At 36.6% G+C, this 15,264-nt stretch overlaps 1 protein-coding gene across 1 annotated transcript in view; it reads right to left on the bottom strand.

The window, feature by feature from the left end:
• LOC308421694 (contactin-associated protein like 5-1-like) overlaps positions 1-15,264 on the bottom strand; it is a gene marked incomplete at both ends in the record, with an annotated part of 497,826 nt that overhangs the window by 150,853 nt on the left and 331,709 nt on the right. The window contains one exon of the mRNA XM_080918133.1: positions 10,551-10,707. Coding sequence (XP_080774259.1) covers positions 10,551-10,707 — 157 coding nt within the window. The remainder of the gene's footprint in view (positions 1-10,550; positions 10,708-15,264) is intronic.

Here is a 15,264-nt window from a genome sequence, read left to right as displayed (position 1 = left end):
TATCTTATAATAGAGGTGTATTTTTAAAATAAGTCTTAATGCTACATACACAGATAGCAAGACAATTAACCCTATGTATCACATACATTGTATTATATCAGGACTTAGAACTGTAATAAAGCTGCAGAACAGATAAGGAAGACAAAGAGCTCATTTTGAAGATTTGGTTCTGAGTGTGAGCTACAAATAGGAGTAAAACCTGGGCTTCATTTCTCAGGCCCTCCCTATATTCTTTCCAAAGACAAGACCTCCCAAGACTTGCTTGGCAACTGCTTCTTTGTCTAAACTTTGCACAATTTTTGTAAGACTCTGCAGATGATAAATATAGAGACAACTCAGAGCTACATTTTGGTTTTGTGTGTGTGTGTGTGTGTGTATGTGTGTGTGTGTGTGTGTGTGTGTGTGTGTGTGTGTGTGTGTGTGCATGAATATATAGGTTTAGCTATGTTCACGGATATGCATGATATATAAGCACATGTGAACAGAGGCCACATGTGAACTTTGAGTGTCATTTTCTTGAATCTCTCCATCTTGCCCAGGCCTTGTCCTGTCTTCACTGACTCTTCATTGGAATGAGTGTGAATCATGTAATGCCTGGCTTATGTTACAGGTGTTCTTAAGATCAGACTCAAGTTCCCATCCTTATTTGCCATGTACTTTCCAAACTATGCTACCTCCTCAGGCTCCTTTATATTTTTACACATAGTATAAAGATGTTTCCCAGTGCAGAAGTGAGTGATTTTCTATTTAAACTTAGAGTATTTCCTCTTTATAGGTCATGTCATAGCCACATTGTTGAATCCATTTCCAGAAAGCTTTGTTTATGCTATTTTTTGACATAATACCAGATAATTCTATTACATCTACAATTTTCCAATTTCAGTCATGGGTTTGGAGTACCCTCTACTCTCTTCTTTGTGATCTCTTAGGTGTATAATTTCATTGTATTTTCTTCACCTATATAAACTACAAGCCAACTATATTTTTAAAACATCTTACACTAATCATTTGCCTAAACAAGCTATGAGTAAGTTACTTCTAATCTCTATAGGGTTGTATTGTGGGTGAAGAGACCTGGGTGTTTCTCCAGAACCAGAAATGAAACAATAAAGAAAATGTGTAGGAACATAACCATCCACAGGCAGAGAGCAGAACTGGCCAAGAGCAAACGGAAAGGAAAACATCAGGAAGCCACCTCTCTACTCACTCCTTCTTTGAACAGTGAAAGCACAGTGCCCTCAGAGCATCAGACACACTTTGCACCATCAGACAGGGCTGATTTGATGCCACTTCCAGATAGATATACATGAGGATCCACTGAGTATCTGACCCGATATCCATTCAAGCATTCTGAACTTTTGCCTAAGTGGTTCTACAACAAACTAAAAGTAAATTATCTCTGAAAAAGATTAAACTAACAATGACATTTTCTGAATAGGCAGACAGGACAAGTCACAGAACCTGTTTCATTTCCGGACCAGAACTGGACTTACAAGTGCTTCCATCAAGCTAACTTTTTTTTTTGGGGGGGGGGGTTATATCTGAGTTTTTGCTTGGATTCTGGGTATCATGCTGATGTTTCATGGTTTATCTCTCTAGTCCCAAGAACAAATTTTAAAAAGTAGAAAATTAATTCACAAAAAGTATATATGGCAAACTTGTTAAGTAGTTCTTAAAATGATATCAGAAAAATATGGCTAACAATGTAATCATCACCAGTTAATTCTGAACTTGATTTAAACTACCTACCAAAGAACAAAGGTACACATATGTCTGAAACAAACCATGCAGTATTGCTCATTCATGACTACAGTGTCAGTATATAATCTCTCCGAGGTACAAAGTAAAATCCAGCTCTTCACAGTAGCTGGAGGTTCTAGGATTCCATATTATGAAAAGAAATAAAGAAAAATGGAGGAAATGAGGAAGTCAGGGAAGAAGAAAGAGGAAGAGAGAGGAAGGTCAGAGAGTGGGAGGACGCTCAGGAGAAAAGGGGGGAAGAAGAAATGATCTCAGAAAAGTGTACTCTTCTTCAAAGTTAAGATTGACACATTTGCCTTTCAGATTTAAAATGACAAAAATCCAGTTTTATGAAGAAACGTACCAAGGCAGATTCAATGACTAGAACTAAATGTCTCCAATCCTCCTTACTTCCTTTAGAAGCAATATTAAGAAGCATGCAGAAGCTCTGTGTGAAGAGCTTTTCTTTTGTTGAACCTGGTGAATCTGCTATTAGCATGTGAAAATTTGTACTTCATACTGTGGTCTGTCACTAGAAAGCCCCATTGCAGTGTGTCCACATCTGCAACTTCCTCCCTCTTCAGAGATCACTTTCTCTTGTATGCAGTGCTCAACAGTCCCCTACACTTGTCCAGGACCATACTGTTCCCTGGGTTTGTTGCATACCTAGGCTGGTCTATTAGAGTGTTTTAGAAAGTTACTCCTTGTGGACTGAGGGTATAGATGGTTCAGTAGGTAAAGTGTTTATCACAAACACATAAGGATTTGAGTTTATACCAACAGAAACTATGTATGAAGAAAGTGCATGTATTAGTCTGCAACCCTAGTACTCTAGAGGTCAGGAGGATTCAAGAATCTAATTGGCTAGTCAGTCTCCATGTTTAATAAAAGAACCTTGAGTGGTGGAGGGAGAAATGGAGGAAGGAAAGAAAATAGAAGATAGACAATGATATTTGCTCTTCAAATCAGAACCCATGAATGTACCTATACATACACACAATTCTGTATATAACATCACACGAACACTGACACACACACACACACACACACACACACACACACACACACACACACAATTATAAGTGAAAATTTATAAATGTGAGAATTGTGTCAAATTTTTTCTCTGATTTGCTTGATATAACTAAAAATTTATTTCCAGTTGTGTTTTATTTTCTATAAAACCCCAAACAACACTTACTGCCTTCTTTCCTTCTGAAAACGTTAATCATATATGCCATATTTTTCTTATTCAATATTCTGTTGCTGGAAACCAAGATTGATTTTCTTATTTATTTTCTCCTTTTTACTAGTTAGATTGGACTCTAAAAGAAACCTTTGTGTAACTAATTTCATAGCATAGTATGTTCCTTCTCCTTATAGGTTTTTCTTTTAAAGTCTCAAACCAGTAGAGACTAAAAATACTTAAAATAATAGCATGTTTATACCAGGCAGGGAAAAAATTTAAGCTTTCAAATATTAAACAAAATGGTAAAACTCTTTGAAGCCTATCAAGCATATGATAGATAATAAAATATTCAGATGATGATTGACAGGTATACTATACATATTCTATGCAAGTTATGTATAATTTTATATGAAAAGTCAGAACATCTGTACATGTATGAATGTGGATAGTAGATATGGACCCAACAGATATTTGGACCAAGTATGTCCTTGAGTGATTTACCCAGTTGAGGCTTTCTTTAATTTGAAGCAAAAGAGTTCTAGGAATGTTAGTTGAATCACATCCTGTCTTTATTTCCATGTTTCTTAGCCCTTTCCTCCTCTTTCACCAACTATATGATACCCCTCATTTTCCTAGTTTACTGGATCTCATTGGAAGAAATGGTAATAAGTTCTCATCACCACGGTCTGTTGTAATAGAACAAAAATGAATCAATCACAGGGAACTAAGACATTGCCTAATGCTCCCCAAGAGCCTTGCTTATCAAAAAGAAAAATAGAAGCTTCTCCAATGTGGTTTTAGAGATTCTATGAGACCTCTCTGGAATCCACACTGATGACTGTGATATACAATCCTTATATCAGCAGTACTATTGGTAAAGTTAAGAAGATCCTTTAACTCAGCCTGAATAGCAGTTCAGCCAAAAGGAAGAATATGTTTTCTGACATGTTAATAGCATAAATGGTTCATAAAGCACCAAAACAAAACATCTCAGCACTTTTAACTGACAACTCTATGGGGCATGTATAATGGATTAAGCTCTTTCACCTATACAATTTTTTTTCCAATTGTTCCCAAGACCAAATTGAAGGAACATTATAGGGCAAAGTTCTTTAAGATTCTAATATTTACCCAGAACATTAGAGATAACAGAAAATATAAAGATCTGAAACACAAACATAAAGTCATTGAAATATGTAGGAAACCTGGTTAGAACTGTGTTAGCCATGAATGCAGGGAAGGGTAAAACGGATATAGTTTCTAGAATCTTTCTCCTTTTGTGCTTTTCTTTCTCCAGTAGACGCTGGAGTTGAATAGACATGACAGGTACCTTTAAAATTCTACTTGATCTTGTAGTTAACAAAATAACTGTATTTTAAATTGATAAAACTATCTCACTGATAAGAAATTTGGTGATCTGATGCAAAGTAAATAGCCCATGAGGAAAGTGATTGTATCATTAGCATGGGGAGGGGAAGGCATGCATGAAACATCAGATGTGTTCATAATTCTAGCATTGGGTGTGCAGAAATAAGCAGATTCATTGGATTTTCAGGCTAACCTATCAAGTCTACTTGAAAAACAACTGGTCCAAGTAAGAGAAAATTTCTCAAAATAAAGGTAGACAGCTTCTGAAAAAAAAAAAACACTTAAGTTTATTTCTAGTTTTCACATGTGCATACACATGCCTATATACACAAACACAAACACACATACACACTCACACACACATACACATACACAATCATCACAAATTCCATCATATTATACTACCTATACCATTATTTCTCCCCCTATAGCAACCATATCTTTTGTGTGGATGGTTAGCATAGTCATTCATACACTGGGATGTATTAATTCATAAATGTTTCAGGTAATCAAAGAGGCAAATTGATTCATGAGATAACGCACCATTGTTTGTACATTAAAACATGGTGGCTTTTATAGTAATGGAAAGAGCAAAGGGGACATCAACAAATACAAGCTATTCATTGGATTCTCTCACACAGTCACAAAAAGCATGACATATAGACTTGATTATGACTTTAAAAAGAGGTAAGTATCAAATCCAGGATGCACACATAAGCATTTGGCCTTTTTCCTAAAATGATAGACATTGTTTCTTGATGAATATCTCTTTTAATCTTCTATCTGCTGGAAATATTTTTTAAAGAGAGAAAAACAGTTATCAGAGAAAAACAACCAGTAATTCATAGGAGACCATGTTATGTAGCTGAGACCTGAATATATTTTGTGTATATGCTTTGTGGGTATGTGGAAGTATATGTATGTGTATGTTTGTGCATATGGGGGCCAGAAGTTACTGTAAAGTCTTTGTCTCTATTTTTTCTTACCTTAATTTTTCAGACAAGGTTTATCACTACATCTGGAACTAATCAATTTAGTTAAATTGACTGGCTGGTCAGCGAGCATCTAGAACATATCTGTATCCGCCTGCTTCTTCTGACATTACAAGTGTATATTGCCATATTCACTTTTAAATATGGGTCCTCAAAAAGTGAATTCAAATGAGTGTTTATGCATAGCAAGTGCCTTATCCACTGATCTGAAGACTTGTAGATATCTCTCCTGGAAAGCGCCGCTATGGATTTGATAGATTTCTGGTTTCCTGGTCTGCACTGTCTCCTTCTGTCACTTGGACCCTGGGTATAAACTGTGTTGGTTTCCAGCAGTGATGTTGGCATGACAGGAGACTTGGAGAAACTGAGACTATCATGGAAAATATTCACGGTTTGCAAGGAGACATCTGCTGGGGATGTGACCTGTGACATTGTTTCATGAAGTTGGCAGAGGTGCACTCACTGCCATGGAGACATTTACAGGAGTGAGATAGTGCGAATGAAGGTATGCCATACTTGGATGTAGAGTTTGTCAGTTATCCAAACAAGAGACTTTGCCAAAAGAAGCCCTCTGCTCTGTTCAAACAGTAGTCCATCTTTCCTTCTATAAACCTCTACAGAAGAGGCCAAAGGTGGAGCTGAACATATAAATATTTTCATTAATTAAGCAAAACTTGCTAATATGGAGAGTATTTCGTAGGTCTTCAATATACAGGGGTTTGTTTCAAACCCATTTGTGCAAATAGTGATTGGCTTACTCCATGCCCTAGTTTAGTCAAAGCTAGTTCTCTCTCTCTCCCTCTCCCTCTCTCCCTCTCTCCCTCTCTCCTTCTCTTCCCCCCCCCCCTCATTTGTTTCAGTAAGCATCCCTTCACAGTGCTGTATAAGTATGTTCAATATACACATTGTTTCACTTACTGAGACCTGGGTGAAACTGTCTCTTAGACCTGTCATTATTGCCCTGTCTGAGATGAATAAATATTTGTTCACATCCTAGTAGCAAAGTGAATCTCAGTGATAGCCTTCTGTACTGATGTGCCCTCCAAAACATTTACTACAGAATACTTCTTTTTCCTAAGTCATCAGTGAAACATAGAATTCATAACTATAGATGCCCAATTGTATTCCATCAGGAGAAAAATGGGGACATCCAAAAGTCTTTTCCCTTTGACATTGCACTGAATTACCTAATGATACTTTAGCTCCTTTGATTTCACTCTTGTTAGGTTGGCTGTGGTTTAAATGAGAATTATCCCATAGGCTAGAAAACTTGACCACTAGTTTCTGGTGCTGTGGTGGTCAGGGGAGGTTTAGGTGATGTAGGCATGCTGGGGAAAGTTTGTCACTAGAGGCAAGATGTTTATAGTTTCACAGCATTCCCATTTTTCTCACTCTCCTTCTTGCTTGCAATTTAAGCTGATAACTTGCATTTTTGTGCTTTAGTCACCGTGCTTCGCTGCTATGATGATGGTGAGAGGCATTTGTCCCTCTCAAACTATAAGCTTGAATAAACTACTCTTTCTCTAATTTACTTTAATCATGGTATTTTTTCACAAAATTAAAGAACAAATTAAGACAGTTGTTGAATGAGACCTGTATCTAAAACATGTGTAACCCTAACAGGTACTTATTCAATAAAGTTGCTTAATATCTGTGCTTCTTATATGCCTATAAAGAATTCTAAGAGTTATAAAATATGTATTAATTTATATGGTGCTAAAAGTTCTGTCAAGTACTGGGGAAATGACTCAACTATGTAATTAAATTCTATGCAACCATGAGAACCTATGTTTGATATCCAGCAGTGGTAAAAATAAATGTTGGATGAACTTGCTTGATAACAATCCCTCTGTCTTTTGAAAGCAAAGACAAGTAGTTTCCTAAAGACCACTGGCCAGCTGGCCTGGCTAGATCAATGAGCTTCAGGACAAAGCAGGACAGACAGCCCTTAAGGAATGGCAACTGATGTTGACTTCGGCTTCCTGCATACTTAGTCATCCATGCGCATGTGCATCTGCACACATTCAAGTATGATAGCATAAGAGAAACTAGATGAAAGGTCTTTGGTGAGTTCCTGTAAACACAGCATGTGCGATGAAGTTTAATCAATCAGTTCATAACTGATTCAGAAGCTAATGAACTAATAATTAGGTCAATAAAGGGAGAAGAACCTGGGATCTGGGGGGTAACATGATTAATGGAATATTCCGGAGAAGAAAATATTAGAGGACTTCATCATGAATAAGTAAGGCAGAGCTATTACCCCCAGTCATCACTGTGAAGTCAATTAGGCCCTGGCAATTGCACATTGAGGAGAGACAGTGCGCCTCTGAGATAAAAACCTATAAGAGACAAAATACTCCCTTTTCAATGACAGCTTTCACCTTCACCCCCCCCCCCACGTCAGCTTCTCTAATAGTATAACATAAAGTAAAGTGAAAGTGTTTTATTATGAGCCTATAAATCTGCAAATAATACAAGACAAAGTGGGGAGACTTATGACTTAAACTCACAAGTGAATCTGAGTGTCTAGGGTCAGAAGATTTTACTTCCTGCCTCTTTTTCTTGGTAACATAACAACATAAAAAAATTTCACAACCCTCCTCAATTTTAAGATGATTATTAGTCAAGATCTCTCCTCTTGATGGGTAATTTGAAAATTTAGTAGGATCTAATGTTTAGACTTGGTTATATGAGGTGGGAAGGCCACTTTAAATGTGAGCAGTACTATTTTCTGGGCTCAGGTTCCAGATTGAATAAAAAGGAAAAGGTGACCAGAGTCACCATCTTGACCAGTACCCTTCTTGCTCTGCTTTCTGCCATGGATACAATGTGACCTCCTGTCTCAAGCTCCTGCCTCTGTGCCTTCCCTGCCAGGATGGATTGCACCTTCCTGAAGTTTCTTTTATTTTTCTATAGGAAAAAAAAAATCAGTGTATCTCTTTCTAAAGTTGTTCTGAAATTACCTCCCTAAAATTTAATCAAACATCTACTACACAGATTGAGACCCATGTGGTTCAGAGATTTGTTCTTCATCAAGGACACAAAGTAGATTTTTTGTATGTCTCTATAATACAGTAATAAAATTCACTTCAAAGTTTAGTGGGGACCAAATTAGAAAAAAGTTAACATTCAATCTTCAATCTATTTCACTTGACTATTTCCTCAGGAAGAGTTAGAGGTGGCAGAGGCATCTAAAGGAACTCTTCTCTGTTCTCAAGGAGCTCTGTCATGTCCAGAACTCAGGGTTCATGTAATATGAACGTGAGTGCAGTGCAGTTAATGCTTCTCCCAATGCCAAACCACAGGGACTGCTCATCTATGCCTGACTTCTTTTTAGAGCGGTGGCTCTCAACTTTCCTAATGCTAACATCTTTTAGTACAGTTTCTCATCTTGTAATAACCCCAAACTATTTTTTATTTTCATTGCAACTTCATAACTATAATTTTGCCACTGTTATTAATTTTAATGTAAGTATCTGTGATTTCATAAGCTCATATACAAGCCTTGTGAAGGGGCCACCGAAACCCCAAAGGGTTTGAACCACAATGTGAGAATTTCTATGTTAAATTATCTTCCACCTGGAACTTTCCAATGACTCCCAAGAACCTGCCTCACAAGTGCTGAAAATTCAAGACCCATCCAGGACTTCCAGATATTTAAACAACTTAGTTATGTGGATCCTGGTGATATAAGTCAGGTCTGCATGCTTCAGTGGCAAACCTTGTCTTAACTGACTCACCACCCCCCAACCACTGGCTTACTAATCTGAAATAAGGTTTTGACTAAAACTTAAGTTTCATTGAACTGGTTTCTTCCAGTAACAATTTGAAAAATAAAATAAAATAAAATACTGTACCCCAAAGAAATTGTAAATTGTCTGAGAGAAGATTGACAGGGATTCTGTTATAATTGAGAAGCATTTGATGAGAAGAGAAACAGTACAAAAGCTAACATGTCAGGCTGCCTGGAAACTAACACAAACCTGAACATGGAGTAACCATACTGTGTCTACATTTTCATAAATAATAGAGTGAAAACTGAAAAGCTTTCCTGGAGGTTGGAGATAATATATACCTAACTGATGTGAGACCTTAGCTGGCCTCAGAGGACTGAGCTGGTGTAGGAGAGCATTAGACATGGTGTTCAAGGACTTTGGTTTGAGTTTGTGTCTTTACATTTGACAGACATGTATAATACTGAAAACAAACATTTAACTCTTTATAATTGTCCTTTCTCAACATACAAGCATAAAAAAATGTTGTGAGAATTATATGATCAGTAACTGAAAAATCAGTAAATAGAGTAAAAAAGAAATTATTTTGGTGTTAGAGTCACTCAATGGTGGTCAAGGCACTAATCATCAGTGGAAGAAAAAAAAATGCAATTTAATTAGATTCCTATCTTTCCTGCCCCCTCTGCAACAAGTAGATTTCAGAGGGATGGCCTGGTAGCAAAATGTTTGTCTTAAGATGGGAGGACCTGAGTTGGTCCTCAAAACCCACACTAAATGGCTGTGTTGATTACAAAGGCTTATTCTCACAGCACTGAGGAGGTAAAGACAGACCAATCCAACCAGACAGGCATGCCTACTTAATGAGTAATGGGTCACAGAGAGATTATATCTCAAGAAAATTCAAAATAGGTGGAGTCTAAGGAATGATAATGAAAGTTTTCTTACACACATGCATGGACACTCACAAACACAAGAGCATCTACACACACACACACACACACACACACACACAGGCAAAGAGAACAAAACCTTGCTAAATTGGAAACTCATATTACATTGCATTCCTTGCTTAGAACAAAAAGTTCAGAATACAAGTAGATTAAGGCACAAACCTCAGTATTAGTCCTCAACATTGAAGAGCAGAGTTTTCACATTTTTAAAAAATTTTTCCTTATAGCATATGCGTATCTTTGCTCTTTTGTCAGTGAGCCATGTGCACACAGTGCACACAGAGGCTATTAGCAGCCATTAGATTAAAAGGCCATTGTAATTAAGGACAATTTCAGCCAACATATAGGTGCTGAGAAACCAAGGCAGGTTCTATGGAAGAGCATCGATTGGTCTTAATTACTGAGCATCTCTCAGGTTTCCAGACCTTTTAATTTTTAAAAACTTTTTTTCTTTCCTTTTAGTATATGCAGCCCAAATTCCCAATGAATGTGTTATCTGCATCTTTCTTTATTAGTAGCAATTCTGCTCACCAGTTAACGTTTCTTACCACTGTAGGAAAAGTGCAGTTCTCCTTACCATTCATCGATGTCAGCATCACAATTGCAAAAATGCCGACTGTCCAGGCAGCTCTCCTCCAGACCGCATCCACATTTCTGAACTCCAGGAACAGAACCTCCCCAGTAAGTGTGCCTTTGACCTGACCTCCCAATCCACCAGGTGAATGGGCTTCCATCTGAAAAACAGGATGTTTCACAAGTCAGGAATTCCAGCTAAACATCTACAGAGGAGCTCACAGTGGGGCATGTGTGTGTGTGTGTGTGTGTGTGTGTGTGTGTGTGTGTGTGTGTGTGTGTGTGTAAAGGTTCTCTTCCCACTCACCCCTGAACTCCAGGAACAGAACCTCCCCAGTAAGTGTGCCTTTGACCTGACCTCCCAATCCACCAGGTGAATGGGCTTCCATCTGAAAAACAGGATGTTTCACAAGTCAGGAATTCCAGCTAAACATCTACAGAGGAGCTCACAGTGGGGCGTGTGTGTGGGTGTGTGTGTGTGTGCGTGTGTGTATAAAGGTTCTCTTCTCCACTCACCCAACCCCTCTCTTTTCCATACTTTGTAGATTTCAGTTTTCTCTTTTCTTCTTTTTCACTTTGAATTTTTTATATTTTTTATTTTTTTGAAGTTTTAATATGCTTTAAATAGATACTTATTTATACATATGGGTGTGTACATCAAAATATTTTTATTAAAAGAACATAATTAAAGACCAATAAATGACACCACTGAGTATCAGGAGCATAACTCAAATTGATAGAAGACTAGACAATATCACAACTGATTTGTTTAGATCAGCTTTAAATTATTAGAAATCATAATTTCTTTTATGTGTAGCATTCTAAAATGTATAGATTAATGTGTAATTAAATGATTTGATATAGCTTTAGGCAGAATAAGAAAAAATTCAGTTTGTAAAATCTCTTCCTTCAAAAACAAATGTTTTAAAAAGTCACTGTAAGTTGGTCTGTGCCACATTGTGTTTTCAGTGACTAGACATTCTGAGTGCTATTATACTAACAGTCTGTAAAATTTAAAAGAAGCCTCAAATTTCACAACTACTACCTCTGAGAAATAACAGAATTAAGATATTTTTGAATGTCAATAAGTTCTACATATACACAAAAAGATAAATTCACATATTTAATATAAAACAGAGAAAAAATACAATGAAAAACTAGAAAAAAATTGCTTCAATTTTTTTTTATGACCTGTGTCTTTTTTCCTGGGTCTGTTCTTCCTCTTTATCTTGATGACCTAACATTACTTTTTTTGGACTCTTTTTAAGTTTTAAATCAGCTTTTGAACAACACCCCCCCACACACACACAGGACACAACTTTGTATATATGTTGATAGCCCTTGGATATTATCCAAGCAAAATTACATAATAATAGTTAAAATTAACCAAATCTGCGTTCCTTTTGATAGGTTGAAAAGCAGGTTAAATAAAATAAGGATATAAGAAAGGGGTCTTGATCTAGTCTCCTTTTTTCTTCTTTTTACTCTTAGAAATGCCAGAAGCAGAGTGACCTCATGCTCTAAGAGAAGTCATCAACATTCAAGTGCATAGTCTCAAGGGTAAATAAGCCTGTGAACCAAACCCCAGTGATTCAGGAAACACATTCAGAAATTATGATTCACTGAGACATAGAAGAAAAAAAAATAGCTTGGGTTCCTGAATTTATTATTATCTTACTATAGTCTTTAATGATTGAAAATTGTTCAGTAGCTTACAGGTAGTACTCAGAAAATGATAGTATGACCCAAACAAGAACCAACACAGATTATGGAAGCCCTGGAAGTATCTTGCCGAAGGCACCAGACATGGTTTCTCATAGCAATAGATATCTTTTCCCCCCTTGGCATATGCTAGATATCTAAAATAAAAATATCCCTGGTGTTTTAACTAATTTGTAAGTTTTAAGATTCTACAGTTAAGGCTGCATATGTAATGTTATTGGCAGTCAGTGTTTTCCTAGAATGCACGAAGCTTTGGATTGGATTCCCGGTACTATACAAACAAACAAGTTATAGTGCTGAATCCCTGCAATCCCAGAACTAGAGATATGGAGACAAGAAGATGGAAAAGTTACCATTGTACTTGGTTACACAACAAGTCAGAGGACAGCCTGGGTACAAGAGGTACTGCTTCAAACCAAACCAAACAACAATTCTAAAGCCATTGCAAATTTCTGGTTATGGTTGTAGTATGTGGGACTTTTACACAGGCAAGATTTTGATATACTTGGACATTCTTAATTTTCCTACAGTCTCTATCTACATATATTAAACATTCACTCCCTCTGAATTGTTCACACCGTTAAATCTCCCAGATTTCATTGAGGCAACAAGCATAAAGAACATATTTAGAAGCAAAATGCTATTAACCATGAGACAATGGTGTGAAGTTTCTATGAAAATCATACTTATTTAGGGGTGCTAATTCCTAAGAAGAGCTGAAAATGTCCACTTTCCTCCCACCACCACATCTACCTAAATTCTACCCTTCCTTTTAAATTATCTTTCTGCTTAAATTTCCCTATGTAGATGTCTGCTAACTAATACTTTTTTCTTAAGCCTATCATTGAATGATGCAAATATCTCTTTCATCTCAAGCAACTGAAGTCACCTTTACAAACTTCAGATGAGTTGACTTCCTCCTTAACTCTTGGATAGATAAGCCACACTTGAGTGGCCAGACAGCTGACAGATTATTTCATTTTAACTACACACAGAGAAAGAAAAGGACAGAAAACAAAATAAAAATATCTAAATATATTCTTATTTAAATATATGTATGAAAGTCAATGACTTATGTTTATGTTTTCTTTCAAGATAACCTATCTTTATTTTTCCATCGTTGTAAGGTAATATAGATAACAGAAAATGAAGAAACTGAAAATCACAAACAATATGTGGTTTTCATAAATTCACAACCCAATTGTATATTCAAGAAAATAATATATACTTGAGCTGCAAATTTTGGACTTTGAAGAAATTGAATTTTTTCTGTTGACCAAAAAAAGGTCTATCAGTGAATGAATGAAAATATTATTACTTAATTATCATTAAAATACTGAGTAAAAGGACAAAGATCTATTAAGGTTTTCTTTTTCTAAAATCTATTTTGACACTAGACCATCATAGACAAATCACAGAACAAATCAAAACAAAGAAACAAACAAGCCATGTCTTTGAATTTACATTGCTATCAGGAAAAATATTCAAGAATACACTGTGACCAACTAGCTTAGACTACTCAGAACTCCAGACAAGAGAGAGAGAAAGAGAGAGAGAGAGAGAGAGAGAGAGAGAGAGAGAGACAGAGACAGAGACAGAGACAGAGACAGAGACCGAGAGAGAGCATTGTACCAGGAACCTAGCAGTAATACAAAGGCTGCTCTCTACTCTTTCTTGGAAAAGAAACAAAAATATAAACAAAAACAAAAAAAATCAAGAGACAAAAAACAATACAGGACCATGGAGGTTGAATGGTGTGTGTGTGTGTCTATGTGTGTGTGTGTGTGTGTGTGTGTGTGTGTGTGTGTGTGTGTGTGTGTGGAGAAGTATGGGCGAGACAAGTAAAAAGGGAAAGAAAGAAGATCAAAAAAGGGAAGAGATGGAGGAAAAGGACAATGAAAAGAGGAAAAGGAATATTAGATTTCACATTCTTCATAAACTGTGAAAGAAAAATGTGTGTCTTTATTTGAAACATTGTGAAAGATCAGCTTCAGTTTTACACATCAGTAAGACATACCATGCTTAATTGTCCCTCGATATGTGTGGCCATGCTCTTTACCGGGGAATGACTTGAAAACAAATTGTGTGTCTGCTTGTATGCACATGAATGTATGTGTGCAAAGGTAGAAGCAAGAGATGCTGTCCAGTGTCTTCATTGGCCATGCTCCACTTTATTTTTTGAGAAAGAATATCTTCTTGAACCAGAAATATTTCAAATAAACCAGACTAGTTGAACAGGAGGCTCCAGGGACCCTTGTGTTTATATTTTCAACACTGGGACTGTGCATACTCATGGACATACTCAGTGTTTACATTACCACTGCTCAACCCTTTCTTTTTTATTGATGTGGATTCTGAGGATTTAACTCCTGTCTTCACAACTACAGACAAACTCTTAGCCCATGGTGCCATCTTTCCCTCCTAAAATTATAATTCATTTTATAGAAGAATTAGTATGTATGAGCCTAGATTATTGAGTTTTGGGTCAATTATGGTTTTCTTGATAAAAGAAATCTAGATGAAGTCATGGAACAGCCTATCTGCACAATTAGGGTTTATGCAGTAGAATTAGGATTGGAGAATCATCTTGAATTTCAAGTTGTTACAGTTTAAAAACATAGTAAACACACAACCACACAGTGGTGTCTGAATAAGAGCGAGGGGCAGTTTAGCTGCATCTTCATCCAGGAGCAGCCCAGGTAGCTTTACAAACAATACCAGCAATGAACTAGGGAGCCTGCGAATGCAGAGATGTGGCTGTTCTGAGATGTTGCTGCCACCACTGCTATTGTTGCCTCAATTCAGTCCATTTGTTTTGTCTCATATTCTCTCCAGAAAATTAGTATTCATTCTCTATTTTTATTTTTGATCAAAATACACTTACATCTTTCCTTTCTCAATCTCTCCCCATGTTCCATTGCTCTAGTTTCATTACCACTATCATCATCATTACCATCATCATCATATGCATAAATATATAAATACAACCCCTGTGA

This window comes from Micromys minutus (assembly GCF_963924665.1).
Source record: "Micromys minutus genome assembly, chromosome: 6".
Lineage (NCBI taxonomy): Eukaryota > Metazoa > Chordata > Mammalia > Rodentia > Muridae > Micromys > Micromys minutus.
This window is presented reverse-complemented; position numbering and strand designations above follow the sequence as displayed.